This window comes from Apodemus sylvaticus, chromosome 7, assembly GCF_947179515.1.
Source record: "Apodemus sylvaticus chromosome 7, mApoSyl1.1, whole genome shotgun sequence".
NCBI lineage: Eukaryota > Metazoa > Chordata > Mammalia > Rodentia > Muridae > Apodemus > Apodemus sylvaticus.
In genome coordinates this window covers 89,216,388-89,237,528 of record NC_067478.1, presented here as the reverse complement: position 1 = coordinate 89,237,528, position 21,141 = coordinate 89,216,388, and the positions used below count along the sequence as shown (strand labels likewise).

Below are 21,141 nucleotides of genomic sequence, written 5' to 3'. Positions count from 1 at the left end.
TAGACCATAAAGAAGTTCTGATGAGGTAGCATTTAACAGGTATATTTTATCAAAATGTATAATGCATCAAAATATTGTAGTCAAATACAAGACTTTTGTAGCAGCTTGTAAGTGAAAAAAGATTGCCTTTGAGATAAAGCAGTCAATGTTTTTATTCCATCCATCCTTAGAGGTGAACAGTATTCCATTGTATGTATGTGGCAGATTTTCATTCAACTGTTGGTGGATAACTAAGTTTGGCATCTGTTGAACTTATGCCATTCAACTTTGAGAAATTTTAATCCATGCAAGCTTTAAAAATTATTTTCTTTTTTATTGAATATTTTATTTATTAACATTTCAAATGTTATTCCCTTTCCCTACCCCCCCCCCAAGAAAACCCCTAGCTAATTCCCCTCTCCACCGGCTTCTATGAGGGTGTACCCCTACCCACTTACCCATTCCTACCTCCCCACCTTCAAATTCCCCTACACTTAGGCATCAAGCCTTCCCAGGACCAAGAACCTATTCTCCCATTGATGCCCAATAAGGCAGTCCTCTGCTACATACATGGCTAGAGCCATAGGTCACTCCATGTGTTCTCCTTGGTTGGTGGCTTAGATCCTGGGAGTTCTGGTTGGTTGATATTGTTATTCTTCCTATGGTGTTGCAACCTCTTTCAGCTCATTCAGTACTTTCTCTAACTCCTTCATTGGGGACCTGGTGATCAGTACAATGGTTGGCTGTGAGCATCCACATGTGCATATGTCAGGCTATGGCAGATCCTCTCAGAAGACAGCTGTAACAGGCTCCAGTCAGAATCCACAACAGTTTCTCCATTTGGTGACAGTATATTTGATGGATCTCCAGGTAGGGCAGTCTCTGGATGGCCTTTCCTTCAGTCTCTGCTCCACACTTCATCTCTGTATTTGCTTCCATGAGGATTTTGTTACCCCTTCTAAGGACAGAAGGACACACACTTTGATTTTCCTTCTTCTTGAGCTTCCTGTGGTCTGTAAATTCTATCTTAGATATTCTGATTTTTATGGCTAATACCCACTTATCAGTGAGTACATACCATGTATGTTCTTTTGTGATTGGGTTACCTCACTCAGGATGATATTTTCTAGTTCCATTCACTTGCCTAAGGATTTCATGTAAATTCATTGTTTTTAATAGCTGAGTAGTACTCCATTGTGTAAATGTACCACATTTTTGGTATCCATTCCTCTATTGAAGAACATCTGGGTTCTTTCCACCTTCTGGCTATTTTAAATAAGGCTACTATGAACATGGAAGAGCATGTGTCCTTGTTATATGTTGGAGCATCTTATATATATATATGCCCAGGAGTGGTATAAGAGGGTCTTCTCATAATATTATGTCCAATTTTCTGAGAAACCACCAGACTGATTTCCAAAGTGGTTGTACCACTTGGCAGTCATTCCTCTTTGTCCACATCCTTGCCAGCATCTGCTGTCACCTGAGCTTTTTATCTTAGCCATTCAACTTGGTGTGAGGTGTAATCTCAGTGTTGTTTTGATTTGCATTTCCCTGTTGACTAAGGTTGTTGAACATTTCTTTAGGTGCTTCTCAACCACTCAAGTTTCCTCGTTGAGAATTCTTTGTTTATCTCTGTATTTAATTTTTAATAGAATTATTTTCTGGGTTGTAGTCTAAGTTCTTGTATATATTGGATATTATCCTTATCATATATAGGATTGGTAAAGGATCTTTTCCCAATTTGTTGCTTGCTGCTTTCTCCTATTGACAGTGCCTTACAGAAACTTTGTAATTTTATGTTGTCCCATTTGTCAATTCTTGATCTTAGAACATGAGCAATTGGTGTTCGGTTCAGGAAATTTTCCTCTGTGCCCATGTGCTCAAGTCTCTTCACCAGTTTCTATTCTATTAGTTTTAGTGTGTCTGGTTTAATGTGGAGGTCCTTCATCCACTTGGATTTGTGCTTAGTACAAAGATATAAGAATGGATCGATTTGCATTCTTCTGCATGCTAGCCACCAGTTGAACCAGCATCATTTGTTGAAAAGGCTATCTTATTTCCACCGGATGGTTGTAGCTCCTTTGTCAAAGATCAACTGACCATAGATATGTGGGTTCATTTCGGGGTCTTCAATTCTATTCCATTGATCTACCTGCCTGTCACTGTACCATTACCGTGCAGTTTTTAACACTATTGCTCTGTAGTACTGCTTGAAGTCCGGGTTACTGATTCCCCTCAGAAGTTCCTTTACTGTTGAGAATAGTTTTAGGTATCCTGGATTTTTTGTTATTCCAGATGAATTTGAGAATTGCTCTTTCTAACTCTATGAAGAATAGAGTTAGAATTTTGAAGGGGATTGCATTGAATCTGTATATTGCTTTTGAAAACATGGTCATTTTTACTATATTAACCCTGGCAATCCACGAGCATGGAAGATTTTTCTGTCTTCTGAGGTCTCCTTCGATTTCTTTCTTCAGAGACTTGAAGTTCTTGTCATATAGATCTTTCACTTATTTAGTTAGAATCACACCAAGATACTTTATATTGTTTGTGGCTATTGTGAAGGATGTCATTTCCCTAATTTCTTTCTCAGCCTATTTATCCTTTGAGTATAGGAAGGCTACTGATTTGTTTGAGTTAATTTTATATCTGGCCACTTTGCTGAAGTTGTTTATCAGCTGTACGAGTTCTCTGGTGTTTTTTGGGTTCCTTAAGTCTATTATCATATCATATGCAAATAGTGATGATTTGGCTTCTTCCTTTCCAATTTGAATCCCTTTGACCTCCTTTTGTTGTCAAATTGCTCTAGCTAGAACTTCAAGTACTATATTGAATACATATGGAGAGAGAGAAGGCAGCCTTGTCTAGTCCCTGATTTTAGTGGTTTTGCTTCAAGTTTCTCTCCATTTAGTTTGAAGTTGGCTACTGGTGTGCTATATATTGCTTTTACTACGTTTAGGTATGGGCCTTGAATCCTGTTCTTTCCAAGAGGCTTAACATGAAAGGATGCTGAATTTTGTCAAATGCTTTTTCAGCATCTGATGAAATGACCATGTGGCTTTTTTCTTTGAGTTTGTTTTTGTAGTGGATTTGGATTTCCAAATATTGAAACATCCCTGCATCCCTGGGATGAATCGTACTTAATCTTGGTGAATGATTGTTTTGATGTGTTCTTGGATGCGGTTGGCAAGAATTTTACTGAGTATTTTTGCATCAATATTCATAAGAGTAATTGGTCTAAAGCTCCCTTTCTTTGTTGGATCTTTGTGTGGTCTTGATATCAGCAAAACAATGAGTTCATAGAATGAGATGGGTAGTGTTCCTTCTATTCTATTCCTTTTTATTTTGTGGAATGGTTTAAAGAGTATTGGTGTTAGGTCTTCATTGAAGGTCTGATGAGTGTGAAATTCTGCACTAAAACCATCAGGTCCTGTGCTTTTTTTGGTTGGGAGACTGTCAATGACCACTTCTATTTCTTTAGGACTTATGGGACCATTTTGATGGTCTATCTGATCCTGATTTAACTTTGGTATTTGGTATCCATCTAGGAAACTGTCCATTTCATCTAGATTTTCCAGTTGTGTTGAGTATAGGCTTTTGTAGTAGGATCTGATGATTTTTTTAATTTCCTCAGTTTCTGTTGTTATATCTTCCTTTTCATTTCTGATTTTGTTAATGTGGATACTGTCTCTGTGCCCTCTGGTTAGTTTGGCTAAGGGTTTAATCTATCTGGTTGATTTTCTCACAGTACCAGTTCCTGATTTTGTTGATTCTTTGTATACTTCTTTTTGTTTCTACATGGTTGATTTCAGCCCTGAGATTGATGATTTTTCTGCCTTCTACTCTTCTTGGGTGTATTAGCTTCTTTCAGTTCTAAAGCTTTCAGGTGTGCTGTTAAGCTGCTAGTGTATGTCTCTCCACCTTTTTTTTTTTTTTTTTTTTTTTTTTTTGGAGACACTCAGTGCTAAGGGTTTTCCTCGTAGCACTGCTTTCATTGTGTCCCATAAATTTGGGTATGTTGTGCATTCATTTTCATTAAATTCTAAAAAAAGTTTTGATTTTTTTCTTATTTTTCCTTGACCAAGGTATCATTGAGTAGAGCATGGTTCAGTTTCCATGTGTATGTGGGTTTTCTGTTGTTTTTGTTGCTATTGGAACCGCCATTACTCCATAGTGATCTGATTGGAGGCATGGGATTAGTTGGATCTATTTATATCTGCTGAGGTCTGTTTTGTGACCAATTATATGGTCAATTTTGGAGAAGGTACCATGAGGTGCTGATAAGAAGGTATATTCTTTTGACTTAGGATGAAATATTCTATAGATATCTGTTAAATATTTTTGGCCAAAACTTCTGTTAGTTTCACTGAGTCTCTGTTTAGTTTGTGTTTCCCTGAACTGTTCTTTGAGGAGAGTGGGGTGTTGAAGTCATCCTCAATTACTGTGTGAGGTACAATGTGTACTTTGAGCTTTAGTAAAGTTTCTTTTATGAATGTGGGTGTTTGTGCATTGGGAGCACAGATGTTCAGAATTGAGAGCTCTTCTTGGTAGAATTTTCCTTTGATGAGTGTGAAATATCCTTCTATGTCTTTTTTGATGACTTTTGGTTAAAAGTCAATTTTATCTGATATTACAATGTCTACTTCAGCTTGTTTCCTGGGACCATTTGCTTGGAAAACTGTTTTCCAGTCTTTTACTCTGAGGTAGTGTTTATCTTTGACACTGAGATACATTTCTCTATGCAGTAAAATGTAGGATCCTGTTTACGTATCCAGTCTGTTATTCTATGTCTTTTTATTGGGGAACTGAGTCCATTGATGTTAAGAGATATTAAACAATAGTGATTGTTGCTTCCTGCTATTTTTGATGTAATTTTTATGTTTGTGTGGTTATCTTCTTTTGGGTTTTTGAAAGAAGATTAATTTCTTGCTTTTTCTAGGGTGTAGTTTCCCTCATTTTGTTGGTGTTTTCCATTCATTATTCTCTGAAGGGCTGGATTTGTGGAAAGATACTGTGTAAATTTGTTTTTGTCATACAATACCTTGGTTTCTCCATCTTTGGTAATTGAGAGGTTTGCTGGATATAGCAGTCTGGGTTGGCATTTGTGTTCCCTTAGCATCTGTATGATATCTGCCCAGACTCTGTGAGGTTTCATAGTCTCTGGCGAGAACTCTGGTGTAATTCTGATGGGTCTGCCTTTATATGTTACTTTACCTTTTTCCCTTACTGTTTTTAATATTCTTTCTTTGCTTAGTACATTTGATGTTTTATTATGTGATTGGAGGATTTCTTTTCTGGTCAAATCTATTTGGAGTTCTGTAAGCTTTTTGTATGTTCATGGCCATCTCTTTCTTTAGGTTAGGGAAGTTTTCTTCTATAACTTTGTTGAAGACATTTACTGGCCCTTTAATTTGGAAATCATCGTTCTTTTCTATACCTGTAATCCTTAGGTTTCCTCTTTTCATTTTATCATGGATTTCCTGGATGTTTTAGGTCAGAAGCATTTTTGCATTTTGTATGTTCATTGTCTGTTATGTCAATGCTTTCTATGACATCGTCTGCATCTGAGATTCTCTCTTCTATCTCTTGTATTCTGTTGTTGATGCTTGGATCCATGACTCCTGACTTCTTTCCTAGGTTTTCTATGTCCAGAGTTGTTTCCCTTTCTGATTTCGTTATTGTTTCTACCTCCATTTTTAGATCCTAGATGGTTTTGTCCAATTCCTCCACCCATTTTGTTATATTTTCCTGTAGTTCTTTAAGGGCTTCTCCCTGTTTGCTTGTGTTCTCCTGTATTTCTTTAAGGGAGTTATTTATGTCCTTCTTGAAGCCTTCTAAGAGGACCATGAGCTGTGATTTTAAATCCAAATCTTGCTTTTCAGGTGTGTTGGGGTATCCAGGACTGGCTGTTGTGGGAGAATTGGATTCAGATGGTACCATATTGCCTTGATTTCTGTTAGTAACGTTCCTATGTTTGCCTTTTGTCATCTGGTTATCTCTGGTGTTTGTTGGTCCTGCTGGTGGTGCTTGTCCCTCCTGTGTACCTGCAAGCCTATCTCAGCACCCCTGGATGACTAGCTTTCCCCTGGCACAGAGTGCTGTGGGACTAGCTCCAGGGCGCAGGTGGAGCCCTGGAGGACTGAGTCCCAAGTTATCTTACACTTGGGTGTTTTCTGCATTCCTGGCTGTAACAGACAGTTCAGTTGCAGGTGTGAAGATGGTGGCCTCACCTCTAAACAAGGGACTCCCTCTAACTGTGGGACTCCCTGCAGAGCAGATGTCCCCTAGTAGGATAGGTACACAGATGGCTGTGGTGGTGCTGCCCAGCTCTTGGGTGCAGGTGGGGCCCTGGCAGACCCTGTCCCAAGTGATCTTATAGTCGGGTGTTCCCTGCATACCTGACTACATCTGTCTGCTGACCCATGGCAATCTTAATCATTATTTTTAAATTGTCTTGCTTTCATCTTAGTTCAATATTACATGATATGCATATAGATTGATGCAAAGACAGGAGGTGTGAGGGTCTATAATTATCTGAAGAAACAAATGTACATGCTGGGACTAAAGCACTGCTTCTCTCTGCATTAAGGAAAGACAAAACAGAAGAAAACATGGAGATATCAAAATTCTTGTCTCTCTTTAGTCACCATCCATAATATGTCATTATCCTGTCAGGTACCCTCCTCCACCCTCCTCATCCTCTGAGTCGCTGAGTCGTCTTTCTACTTCCTATTGTTTCTTCTGAAACTCATAGCACATACTAGATATTCTGATTTATCTTAGTTTCACTACAATGCACACACACACACACACACACACACACACAGACACACACACACAGTATGTCTCTTAGTTGATTTTGGGTCCAGCCTCATTGACCATCATACTCTTACTATCAGAAAATATGGGTTTTCTTTCTTCATGTTCTTTTTTAGCTCTTTCTAATCTTTCCTCTCTTTTTTGCTTTTCATTTATTCTTCTCTCATACTATACATCCAAACAACAATTTTTTCCTTCCACTCCTCCAATACCACCTACACCCCCCCCAACCACTCCCTCCCAGATGCACTGCTCCTGTTTCCCTTCAGAAAAGAGAAGTCTTCTTAGGGATAGCAACCAAGCATGGCATAACAAGTTCAAATAAGATTAGACACAATTGCTAGGCAAGATAACACTGTAGGAGGAAAAGGATCCAAACCACAGGCTAAAGAGTCAGTGATATCCCACTGTTAGCCCACAAAAGCTAACAGCAGTAATGCATACACAGAGGACCTAGCATAGATCCACGCAGGTCTATGATTGCTGTCTCAGTCTTTGTGAGGTCCTGTGAACCAACAAATTGATTCTGTGGGCCATGTTCTCCTAGTATACTGGACCCCTCTGGCACTGTAGCTATGAATTTATAGGCTGCTTTGGCTCCCTTGTTGTGTGTGCTGCAACAACCAAAGAGCTCTCTGGATTCAGGAATGAAACACACACACCAGCTAATTTTGATATGCCTCGACTAGTTTAAAGGGTGGACACTTCTAAACATCCCTGCAGCATTCCTGAGTTAGCATCATTTAAAATCTATATTTCACATCTGCTACCCCAAACCCAATTGGGGGAGTGGCCCATGTGGCCACTTACACAGATTCTTAACTTCTCATCTGGCCTTTAGGCCTGATCTTTCTGCTATCCCTTCATGGCAATGCTGCCTCCTTCCTCACCCTCAGTTCCTTGCCTGTGCAATATAAAAGTCTCACTTCCCTTGGTCCTATGAAAACTTGATGCCCCAGTGTAGGGGAATTTGGGGTCAGGTAGGCAGGAGTGGGTGGGTGTGTAGGTGGGAGCACACCCTCATAGATGCAGGAGGAGGGGGACGGGGTAGGGTGTTTCTGGGGGGAATTATGGAAAGGGGATAACATTTGAAATGAAAATAAATAAAATATCCAGTAAAAAAAATCCCACCTCATTCTCCCTGGCCAGCCAATGACTATACGGCAATTCTTTGTTGCCAATGTAAGCCAGATGGGGATGGGGACCCTCAGCATCTGGAAGCAAAACTTTAGGAGCTGAATTGAATTAACACAAAACATTAGAACCAATTCCTGACACAGCACCTACAATTTTTCCTTGGGGTTCTCTGAGTTCCAGGGGGCAGTACTTGTTGGAGGTACTTAAATTTGGCTCTTTCTCGTCCTAAAGTTTGACCATGAGTCTCTGAATTTGATCCCATCAGCTGCCAGAAGAAGCTTCTCTGATGATAGACTAGGCACCATCTATCTATATATTGGGTATCACTGAGAATAATTTATTGGTTTTTGTCTATTCTAGGTCTCTGAGCTATCCATCCTCCAGGTCCTGGTCACTCAGGCAGTATTGACATAGGATCCCTCTCTTGACATGGATCTCACATAAGAGCAGTCATTGGTTTGCTACTTCCACAAGTTCTACACCTCTATTGCCTCAGAAAATTGTGTTCATGAGGCATGAACACACATACACAAACATACACACACATACACACACACACACAGAGAGAGAGAGAGAGAGAGAGAGAGAGAGAGAGAGAGAGAGAGAGACAGATGGGATACTTACTTGAAGAAGAGTAAGAATCATAATACATACCTGATATTAATAATATAATTTGGTAATGACAAATGTTCTAATAAGCAGAGTTCAGCTTTATTTTGCTCAGGAATATCTAGGAACCAGAGAATATACCAAATCTAAGATCGCTGCCCTACCAGAAAGCAGATATGACACTTGAGCGCTAATCTTTCTGACTGCTAACTATTTTTAACAAATGCGCAAAATACAGAACATAATACAATTGCCTACATGGATAAGTTTACTAACATATTTCCCTGAGAATAACATTCTCACCACTGAGAATTATAGTCACTATAAGAGTGTTCATTACTGAATGTTTCTACCTCACCCAAGTTCAAAGGTGTTGAATCACATCTCCTCCTGGCTTCATATTGCAAATGACACTACATGTGCAAAGAAAATACATTTAAACAGATTATGCATCCAAAATGACTTAATTTATGGAGATAAGAATTTTTAAGACTGAAAATTGTGATCTATGGTGTCCCCTCAAAGCCTTCATACATGATCAACAGGACTAGGGGAAATCATTTGAAATGAATAAAAAATATATCGAATAAAAAAAAAGAAAAAATATATGAATACAATTATTTTTAAAAAAAGAAAGTATTTCTGGGAGAAGGGGGACATTTTTGAAGGGAATAACTGAGAAGTTAGTTCTTATATATCAGCACTGAGTCGTTTTTAATATTATGAGGTGGTTTAAAACAATCCTTTCTCAAGGATCTTCTTTAAAATGATCCTTTCTAGGACCACCTTAATGTTGAGACATGAAAGCATACAAGCAGGGATCACCAAAAGAAAAGAAAAAACAAATAACTGATGAAGAAAGACAGAATGATCTTCATAGGAAAGAAGCTGTTTGTTACATCTCTGGAGGGATCCCCTCAGCAAATTCAGAATAAGCAGCATGGCCAAAGGAAAACCAGCTGAATGATGACAACAAAAGAATGAGCAACCATCTAAGAGCTCAGGCATGAAAGGCTTCACATCTCAGGACTGTCAGTAGGAGACTGGGTGGCTTGTGAAAAATCAGCTTCAGGAAAAGGTCTTCACAACATAGGTACTTAAAGAAATAAGAGCCCAGCAGTAGACATCAGAGTATCATTGTCTCTGTCCACTGGGTGTAAAACTTATGAAAAAGATAGTATGTGGCTGTAAGACTCAGTCTAAATTTGCTATTTGTAACATATTTTCTTTTAGCAAAATTTCCTTCCTGAGCTGTACATTTTTTATTAGATATATTCTTTATTAACATTTCAAACGTTGTACCTTTTCCTGGTCCCCCCCCCCTGGAAAATCCCCTCCCAAATCCCCACTCCCCCTGCTCACCAATCCACCCACTCCTGCTTCCCTGTCCTGGCATTCCCCTATACTGGGGCATCTAGCCTTCTCAGGAACAAAGGCCTCTCCTCCATTTGATGTTCAACAAGGCCATCCTCTGCTGCATAGGGATCTGGAGCCATGGATCCCTCCATGTGTACTCTTTGGTTGGTGATTTAGTCCCTGGATTTCTAGGTATACTGGGTGGTTCAGATTGTTGTTCCTCCTATGGCGCTGCAAACACCTTCAACTCCTTGGGTCCTTTCTCTAGCTCCCCCATTGGACACCCTGTGCTCAGTTCAATGGTTGGCTGAGAGTATCCCCCTCTGTATTTGTCATGCACTGGAAATGCTTCCCAGGTGACAGCTATATCAGGCTCCTGTCAGCAAGCACTTGTTGGCATCCACAATAGTGTCTGGATTTTGTAAGTGTATATGGGATGGATCCCTCTTAAATCTGTGAAATATAAAGATATACTTACTCTGCTAAGTTTTTAAATAGTATGACTGACCAAAGTTTATCTTAAACTACATTCTTCCATGCTGATGCAAATAAATAGCAGAGCACAATGTAAAGCCCCAAAAGTTTCTTTTTGTTAGTTTTAAAAACATGGTCCAAAAAGAACAGAGGAGTGGCCCCTGGTTCTGGAAGACTCAATGCAACAGTATAGGGGAATACCAGAACAGGGAAGTAGGAAGGAGTTGATGGAGGAACAGGGGGAGGGAAGAGGGCTTATGGGACTTGCGGGGAGTGGGGACCCAGAAAATGGGAAATAATTTGAATGTAAATAAAGAATACATCGAATAAAAAAAAACATGGCCCTGAAATATGTCAAAATAATTACAATCAGTCCTCTTCCTTATATGTGGCAATTGTCCTCATATCTACAACTTCTCTTTTTTACTAAAGTGTCTGGACAGTAAAATATTAAGGATGATGAGTGCATCTTCTGGTCTGGCAGAATAAGAGCTAAAGACACAAAGTCCTCCAGAGAGTGGATGCAATAGTTGCTTGGAACTAGGTGAACCAGGGATCACATATCTTTCTGGCTATTGGAGAGATTAGATGAAAACCCTGGAACGTAAGCAAGAATGCATAATATATGTTTATATATATATATATATATATATATATAATGAAATACACATATACAATTAATATATTCATTTTTAGTATCTCTAAGACAAATATTTATTGGGCTTCAGTATACAAAGGGAGGCTCCTCTGCTCATAAGTGCCTTATGGAAAGTAGACAGAAAAAATATAATCTGATAAAATATCTGTCAAGAGAGGGCACATTCAACAATCAAATAAATAAGGAGACAAGAAAATATTTGTCCAAGAAAGTATTTAAAGAAAATACTGCACAAGGGACACATTGTGAAATACAGCACAGCAGCTTGCAGAGGTTTCCAGGGCACAGACAGTCCAGTGAGACCTTTACCCAGAAGAGAAAGTGAAGGGGTCAACGGGGATTCAGACACTGCCAATTGGTTTAAGGATTATCTTCCTTACTGAAGTCTGTGTTGTAACAGTGTTTAATCACTCCCTGAGCTCAGAAGACTCCTTCTCTTGAGTCTTATAACATGAATGAGATTCTAGAGAGACCATGACATCATTTAAAATTTCACAAATGCAGAAAATCTATTCACTTTCACAACCAACACACCATCCTGTCACCTGGGATGCACTACACTCTTCTATGTATGATCCTGAAAGAAAAGAGGCCATTTGTGATCTGTATGTAAAAAAGTAATCTCAAATCCAACGCTGGCATCACAGAATGGGGATCATTTGGAGTGGGGAGCCCCATCACCTTTGAAAGAAATTAAAGATGACTAAACAGCTCAATGAGTGATGATCAAGTGAGTGCTCAAATCTGCTTTCCTTCCTTCCTAAGTCTTCTTTCTCATGCTTCTGAAATCCTATGGTACCAAAAGTCCTGACTTCCTCCTCCATCAGTGTGATGGACAATGTCATTGCTGCCACTCAGTGTCTCGAAGCATGGAGAAGTGAACACTTTATTGGGTCATTACTCATTGTTTAGTAATCATTTATTGCTTTAAAAAAACTCATAACAAATCTTGTAACAAAAGAATACAGTCATTGAATTTAGTTAAGCATTTTATTGTTTTGGCACGGGGTGGGGGGGGGCGGAGAAAGTAATAGATTTTACCAAGGATACAAAAGACAAATTCTCTGATTGTATTCCTAATTCTCTGTAAAATTAATGCCTTCATTCATAAGCATCTGCACATTTTCATATTATCTAAAATACAGTATATTCAAAGGTTTGTTCTCTAGTCATACACCTCTAGGCATTGTTTTCTCTCTCCCAGTTATCTCATTCAGGCTTAACATGTTCACATTTATCTCAATACAGTCACTTTCCCAAGTGCATTAGTAAGGGTCTCCCAGTCTCCGGGAAACTATAGTCTTACCCTGTAGTATTATCCTGAGAATAAAAACTGTTCAAGAACATCATCTTCTTAAATCTTTGCAACAACTCTGTAAGTTTTGTTCCACTTTAATGAAGCACATTTAGTGGATGTCAACTATAAATCAGGTATGATTTGCAACAGCACCTCACATGTTTATAAGAACATCCAGTCACAAAACGCATTATAGTTTCACATCTCAAAAAACAGCATTACATGACCCAAATTGAGAGCAAGTGAGGAAAATCAATGACAATTCAAAGGTTTTGGATTAAATTTTCTTTTTACTCTCAGGGTGCAGCATGGAGACAGGCAGGTCTGAGGGTTCGATGGCCAGTCAGAGCATCAAGCTCCAAGCTGAAAGATCCTGTCTCAGTTAGGGGAGGGAGGCACAGGCAAGATACCTGAGGGTGTTCTTTGGCCTCCATATGTGCACACATAGGCTACAGGTCTGTATATATACAAATACACAACAGCACACCAAACACACAAACATAAAATTTTAAATTAGTTTTTACAATTCTTTTTTAATTAATTTGAGTAGGCCTGCTTTACTTATCCTAGTTGCTCAAATTTACAGTTCTGTCTTTTAGGAAACCATATTCATTATATTACAGAACAATCCTAAGTTGCTATTTGAATTATCATTCTGTTTCCATGTGGTTGTGATTCCTATGAGAGTTGCCAAGTGGTGGGTATAGAATTGATGAGAATATGTTGTTTTTGTTTTTCATAACACTAGAATTTGTAGGGAAAATGTGGTAAAACAGTAGCAAAGAATGTGTCAATCTGCAATAGAGACATTTTCATAAGATATTTCTCATGGGTTTTTTTTTTTTTTTGGTTTGGTTTGAATTGTAATCTTAATGTTGATCTTGTATCAATTGCTTTAGAACCAGATGCGATATGGCTCGTTGTTTTCCAAGTATGTCATAAGGTCAACCGTTAGTGTCAATTATATTGCACTGTATCAGAGTGTTTTGAGATGGTACAGACATACAGGTTGTGTGAGATACAGTAGGCACTTAAGCCTGTGTCCCAATCTTCTCATCATCTGCTGTACTTTTGTATAAAATTCTGCTACCTTCATGGGGAACAAAGGGTATTTCCTGAGCAGACATTCATACTTCATGGTATTCAATCCAATATTAAACAAGTGTGTTCTCCATTCCTTGCCTTAAGTGAAGATGTAAATAAAAATTCCTCAAATCTTCTACTCTACAAGTAACTAGAACAAGTTAGCATTCAAAAGAAATGTGTCCCTCTTGAAAGTCTCTTCTTTTCTAATGACTTCCCCTATCAATCTGGAAGAAACAAAATTCTGTCATTTACAAGGTAAATCATATATTGATTTTTTAACAGGAGCTTCAGAAGAGAAATATTATCCGTTTGCCAATAATAAACATAATTGAATACTTATTACATATTAAGCACACACATATGCATATATATGTACATACATATGTGTGTGTGTGTGTGTGTGTGTGTGTGTGTGTTTGCCTTCTCTGCTCATTGAGACTGAATTTAATTGTCTTGAAAACTCTAATGACATGTGTATGTGGAGATGGCTCTCTCAGAACTCTGGAATGACCAGAAACCATGACCTCTCCTTTATAATGCTGCATAAACAAAAAACGAATTCAAGTCCAGATAAGGAATAAAAGGGTAGAATATTAGCTTTCTTTCAAAAGAACTGAAAGTATCCAAGATTCAATGACTTCAATGCAATAAATATTAATTATAAACTTCATACAATAATGAAAATAAATGACTTTAATAGTTTATTATTAATTTATATAAATATATAATATTTAATATATAAATTTACATAAAACAACATGTGATTATCACAAGAACTGAAATGATCAATCTAAAATTTCAGATATACTAATTTTTATACTAATTCCTCTTCATGCTTTTTTATGTTGATATGAAAATTTTAAATAATAGTGATATTTTCATGTGGCTTGCCTTAGGAAATTACACTTTCTTTCCATTACTCTTCTACCACCTTACTATTTTCAGATTTTGTCCTTCATCAATAGACAGTGATTGTTTGACAGCAGTTATGAAGATATTGTCATTCTTCCTGTCTCTCTCCTTTCACAGAATCGCCATAATGTAAGGAGTATCTACGCGTTCTCCAGTACACGTAGAATGTGGAAAGAGAAAATGAATGTTGTGGCTCTGGAGTTCATTGTTTCAAATTTTTAACTATCATTCCAGGTTGAAACTAATCATTTCAGAACCTTCAAAAAGTGTGGTGGTGTCAAAACAAAGAGGTAGCATCCAACATATGTTGCAGAGATATAGTATAACTATGAATTGTTTCTTCATAGAACACATGGTCCAGTTATGTTCATGGAGTAATTTCCAATTTGTCATTCAGGTATATACCCCCTGAGCAAATTCTAGTTTTTCAATACGCACTGCTAGATTAGATTTAGATTATATGTATCATGATCTTAATTTTAGGATCTCAAACTTATCAAACCCTACACTCAATCTCACAAGAACATCATGCATGGATGGACATGGTATTGATGTCACTTACAAGATTTTAGAAGGTAAATTATTTTTACATAGAAATTACTAATTTAAGGGAAGATTAGAGAAAATGAAAATTAAATCAAAGTTAGACATCATAGCAATGTTGAGTAGATAATGTCTTAATGATTTTTATCTCAAGAAGATAATGTAAAAATGCAAAGTGAAATAGTTTGGTCATGACTGATTCCTAAGAACCTTCAAAATGCAAGCATTTTAACATACTTACCACACTCAGAGATATACTTTTGGGTTTTCAGCATATTCAGTTACCTACTTCCAGTCAAATGAAACAAAGCAAAATGTGACATGATGACTACTGATGACAGTGTATATAGTTCTAATTTTAGTAGCATCAAACTGTGTTAATGTCTACTGAGAACACTGGCTCATGTTAAACATGCTTACTTTCATTTCTTTGGTAAATAAAACATTTCCAAACACTAATTATCCATAAAGTCCAGGTTTGATAGCTTTCAATGCTCTAATTAGTCAAAATTCAATATATAATGATATATATTAACATTGTATTGATAGTATATTATTATATAATATGTGATACTAATTTCTTTATGTATCATGTAGCTCTACTAAAATCTAAAACCTACATGTACAGCATAGCTGCTAAGTTCTAGGGAATTTAAATGTCTAAGAAAATATTGAAAAACTTTACTATCATATGAACATTATAATATGAAAAAATACCTATTCCTAACCAAGGAATAGGTATAGGTATATGTATATGAATACATATATATATATATATAGATGTATGCATATATGTCTATATATACAGATGTATGTATATGTGTATAAATATTATACAAATTACATTTTATGATGACTTCTACTTCAAGTTAGAGATGTGTCTCAAAGTTCAAATTTGATGAATATTTTGAGATGCTGATGAATGTTACTGAGCAATTTAAAATGCTCTAAAGGGAAAGAGAAGGAACAACTTTCCAGGTTGGATTTTCATTTTCTGTAAATTCTAGACAATAGATTATGGAAATTAGCTAAACCTTCTCATTGCTTGGAACTTGGTACTCTATCTTCTTAGCTCATCTATTATTTTATCCTGTTAAAGTTTTAGTCTGTTTCCATTCATGCATTAGAGAAAATTTTATCTTTAGATATGAAGTTTATATTCTTATGCTATGATACCACAAAATAACTTGAAATAATTTTTATTATTATTTTTAAGGAAAAGGGTAAAAAATAGGACAGTAAATTCATCACTAGTATTAACCTCTACGTTCATATTTTCACTTTTGGGAAAATCCAAAACAGGCTTCCTGCACCATGGAAAATCTCACATTGCTGGATGAATTTATTCTATTGGGAATACCCCAGACCCAAGGACTGGAGACTTTACTCTTTGTGGTATTCTTATTTATATACTTCTTCACTTTGCTTGGAAACTCACTCTTTATAGCAATCATTTCTTCATCTACCCTTCATACTCCTATGTATTTCTTCTTGGGATTTCTATCTAGTTTTGACATGTTGTTCCCATCAGTAACCTGTCCCAAGATGCTACTTTATCTTTCTGGTGGGAGCCCAGCCATCTCTTACAAAGGCTGTGCTGCCCAGCTTTTCTTCTATCACCTTCTGGGTTTTACTGAAGGATGCCTCTACTTTGTGATGGCCTATGATCGTTATGTTGCCATCTGTCACCCGCTTAGATACATGCTCATCATGAAACCCCAAGTGTGTGTGAGCTTAGTAATATTAGCTTGGTTAGGGGGCTGTCCTCATGCCACCATCTTGACTTCTTTAACCTTTCGTTTAGTCTACTGTGCATCCAATCAAGTAGACTATTTCTTCTGTGACCTTCCTGCAGTTTTACCTCTGGCTTGTACTGACAATAAGTTAGCCCAGAAGGTGGATTCCATCAATGTTGGCTTTCTGGCTCTGATACTTCTCTTCAGTGTTTGTGTCTCTTATGTACACATTGGGGTTGCCATTCTGAGAATCCGTTCAGCAGAGGGCAGGCAGAAAGCATTCTCCACCTGCAGTGCCCACCTCACAGCCATTCTCTGTGCCTATGGACCTGTAATCATCATCTACCTGCAGCGCACACCAAACCCTCTGCTTGGGGCTGTGGTGCAGATATTAAATAATATTGTCTCACCCATGCTGAACTCTTTAATCTATTCATTGAGGAACAAGGAAGAGAAGAGGGCCTTGAGAAGGGTGTTTCACAGTTTAGCCTAGATGTTCAGAAATGAATTTTGGAGTTCATGATGGATTTTTGAAAATTATTTTCTGATATCATCAACCTCTGGTTTTAGTCTCTTAAACAAATCAGCACACAAAATAAAACACTTATTTACAGGATTTTGTTTTTGTTTTGCTTCAATAATTACCAGCATCTCATATTTCGTGTATACCCATTACTATTGCCCATGCTTTCCCTGGGCAAGGAATCTGTAAGCCTCATAAAAATAGCAGAAGCCAGGTTTCCTGTCTCCATGAAGGGCTTGCATTTTGTTGTGTGATTAAAGATAGAAAATAACTTTGACCCTTCTCTTACTCCTCTCTGTGTCAAGCCTGGCCTCACTTCAACTTCTGTTGCACTTAGAATACACTTCTCCTTTTTGCCTGCTAACATTTCCCATCTCATGTTTTATAGATTCTTAATTCATATATTTAGAGAATTAATTATTCTTCACACACTTTTTCACATATATCTACTTATTAACTTTACTATGATGACCATTCACTAAAGTATACACAACCCTTAAAGTGCTCTGAAGATAAGGTCCTCAAATACCAAACTAGTTTGCTTTATCAATCGGTACCCAGAGCTTTAGTTTTAGTTGACTTCAAAATTCTTGATGAAATTGGTAACAAATACTTTACCTCCTGAGTTATATCTTTGAACTCCACATTTTACCCACTCAGGGATACTCATAAATAAGTAAATAAAGGCAAGATTTAAATACACACACACATACACACACAGTAAACATACAAAAATTAAAAGAAAAAGAAGAGGCAAGGTAATAAAACATGTCTCTTTGGCATCCTATTCAAAAACAAAAAGGCAGAAGTGCCAGATAGGACTGACTGTGGTAGCTCCTGAGAAGCAGGACATTTTAAATTATAACCTTCTGATGAAATGGAGAGTTACTCCACTTTCAGTGTTTATGTGAATATAGAAAAGGACATAAAGCTGAGAATTACTTTTGAATCTTTAATATTAGTATTTTTACTATTTCAAATTAATTGTGACTTTTTGGAAAGACCTAGTATTTCTTGTGTTGTATTAATATGTATTTGATTTCTATCAGGAAATGACTGATTGCTTATGTGATATAGTATCTCAGAGATTTAGACAGCACATCACAGCACCCTGTTAGAATATTTTGTAACAGAAGTTCATATAGATGTGAATGAATATGATTGTGTGTGTGTGTGTGTGTGTGTCTGTGTAATTTCCAGCTGCAAAAGAAGTCTTCAACTGCCTGTGTTCATATGCAGAAACTTAATGGAAAACATACACTAATCGTTTTGTTATGCAGTAATAATTTTCTTCTACAACACAAGTAGATGCTCCTTTTCTTCTTTGTTTCTATCTTCTCCATAATGTATTTGCATCTTCTTTCGAAATAAAAATGGATATAGCATTCAATAAAATCCCTGAGTAGCTAGCAGATATAAAAAAAATTAAGGGAAAACTAAAACCAGTACAATAGAAAGGATATGTTACTTAAAATTTAACTAAGTTTTCAAATAAACTGTATCCATATATTTATTGGCATTTGGAGTATAGAAATTAGAGAAAGGTAAATGCTATGAAAAATAGAGAAACAGACATTTTCCTTTGGAAACTTACAGCTACTTGATTAAGATACATTAAACATTAACTATTGTTCTAGTTCTTAAAATACACAAATGTATTTCAATTTAATTGGTTCTTTTGTCTGACTGGAGCCAATTTTTCAAAACACAACAAGGATTTCTTGAATATCTAATGGGAAATAATCCATGTGTGTGCCTTTTGGAGTAGAATTTCATGACAAGAAACATATCTCAGTTCCAAATTAAGATATGCACAAGAAACAAGTTTGAGGTCATGTAAGCTTTTATGCTTCAAAGAGTTCATCTTAAATATAACTTATTCTCTGTATGAATTCATGTAATTCTTGTAGAAAGTGGAGCTTACCTTTTCCATTTTAAAAAGTACATAAAATTCCTGTTTGATGGATTTGAGAGAATAAATGTGTCTCTTAATCATTTTAAACAGTCTGAAGATTAACAAATACTTGATAAAATAGTTGCGATCAGACCAAACACACACAGCATAAAAGTAAACACAGGATCTGTTAAGAGATGTTGTTACTTACATTTCATTATTAAACACAGGAAAATATATAATAAATATGTATCTTCAAACAATGGGGAAGAGGTAAACTGATGTAATGTACATTTCATTTTAGTATGCCTTGGAAGTCATAGATGCTAAGGTAGCTTCTGAAATAACTTGTACATGCAAATCTGCCCTACTGAATGTTGAAATTGTGTTAAAGCAAAGATTTAGATGTTCATTTACTTTCCAAACTGAGATTTCTCTTAAGAAATACATGCCTCAGGGCTGCTTTTACATTCTTGTTCCTCATGCTATAGATCAATGGGTTGATGGTAAGTGTCACAAGATTGTTCAAAATCTGAATAACTGCACCAAGCAATGGACTAGGACTGGGTTGAAGGTAGATGATGATGACTGGCCAGTAAACACAGATGATGGCTGTGAGGTAGGCACTGCAGGTGAACAGTGCTGCCTGCCTTCTGTTGAAGGCAGAAGAAGAAGATTTTTGAGATGGAGATCCTAATTCGAGTACAGGACACAAGCATGAGTAAAAAGCAAATGAGAGATAAAAGACCAACATTTGTAAAGCCTACCCTCTGTGCCAGAGAGTGGAACTCACAGGCTAGAAGTAACACTGCAGGCATGTCGCAGAAGTAATATCCCACATTGCTGGGGCCACTGTAGGGCAACTAACTGGAAAGTGAGGGAAGTTAGGATAGTGGCGTGCACACAGCCACTCATCCAGGTCCCTGAGACCAAGACACAGCATACTATGTGGTTCATGATGATTGTGTATCTCAAAGGGAAGCAGATGGCAACAAACTGGTCATAGGCCATCACTGTGTACAGAAAGCACTCCGTGCAATCCAGACAATGATAGAAGTATTGTACAACACATCCCTGGAAAGATATCCCTCCACCCCATCCTGAGAGATATGACAACATCTTGGGAGCCATAGTGAAACAGAAATCCATGTCAAAGATGGAGAGGTTGCCCAAGAAAAAGTACATGGGTGTGTGGAGTTGTAGAGAGGAGATGATTTCAGTAAAAAGAAGCAAGTTTCCCAGAAGGGCACAGGCATACAATAACTTGGTTTCTGTTAGTAATGTTCCTACATTTGCCTTTTGCCATCTGGTTATCTCTGGTGTTTGTTGGTCCTGCTATCTCTGGCTGGTGCTTGTCTCTCCTGTGTGCTTGTAAACCTATCTCAGCATCTCTGGGTGACCCCCTGGCACAGAGTGCTGTGGGGCTGCCCAGCTCCTGGGTGCAGGTGGGCCCCTGGCAGATAGTGTCCCAAGCGATCTTATACAAGGGTGTTCTTACAGAGTTCACTGTGTACCTGGTTGCACCTGTCTGCTCAGTCACAGGAGCAAAGATGGCGGCCTCACCCCTAAAAGTGGGACTCCCTCTAACTGTGGCACTCCCTGCAGGGCAGATGTCCCCTAGCAGGATAGGTGCACAGATGGCTGTGGCAGCGCTGCCCAGCTCCTGGGTGCAGGTGGGGCCCCAGTAGACCTTGTCCCAAACAATCTCTGGTGTTCCCTGCATACCTGGCTGCACCTGACTGCTCAGTGACAGGAGCAAAGATGACGTTCTCACCTCTAAATGCAGGACTGCCTTTCAATAATCTACTTTCCATTTCATAAATCTACAATGACCATTCCCCTACACATCCATGTGTGTGTGCATACACACAAACACACACAAACAAACATTTTATGCCTGATTTTCTTTTACTTTACATGATTTGTAGGTTCATCTGTATTATAGCATGTGTAGTAACAATCCTGGAATTTGCATTTTTGTTTTAGAAAAAATAACAGAAATATTATAAGAAAAATATTCTTATAAGAATATTATCAGTATCTTTTTAATCCCAGGGGTGGGGATATGGGGTTGCTCTGGACTGTCCACAGTAACTGATTATGACTTGCTTTATG

General features: G+C 37.6%; 1 protein-coding gene and 1 pseudogene across 1 annotated transcript; one reads left to right on the top strand and one right to left on the bottom strand.

Moving 5' to 3' along the window:
• Window positions 1-16,181: 16,181 nt before the first annotated feature.
• LOC127689942 (olfactory receptor 148-like) lies at window positions 16,182-17,102 on the top strand. The gene has a single exon (XM_052189514.1). The coding sequence runs from the start codon at window positions 16,188-16,190 to the stop codon at window positions 17,100-17,102; it is 915 nt and encodes a 304-aa protein (XP_052045474.1). The 5' UTR covers window positions 16,182-16,187.
• Window positions 17,103-19,435: 2,333 nt separating this feature from the next.
• Window positions 19,436-20,840, bottom strand: LOC127689745 (putative olfactory receptor 10D4; annotated as a pseudogene).
• Between the last annotated feature and the right edge of the window lie 301 nt (window positions 20,841-21,141).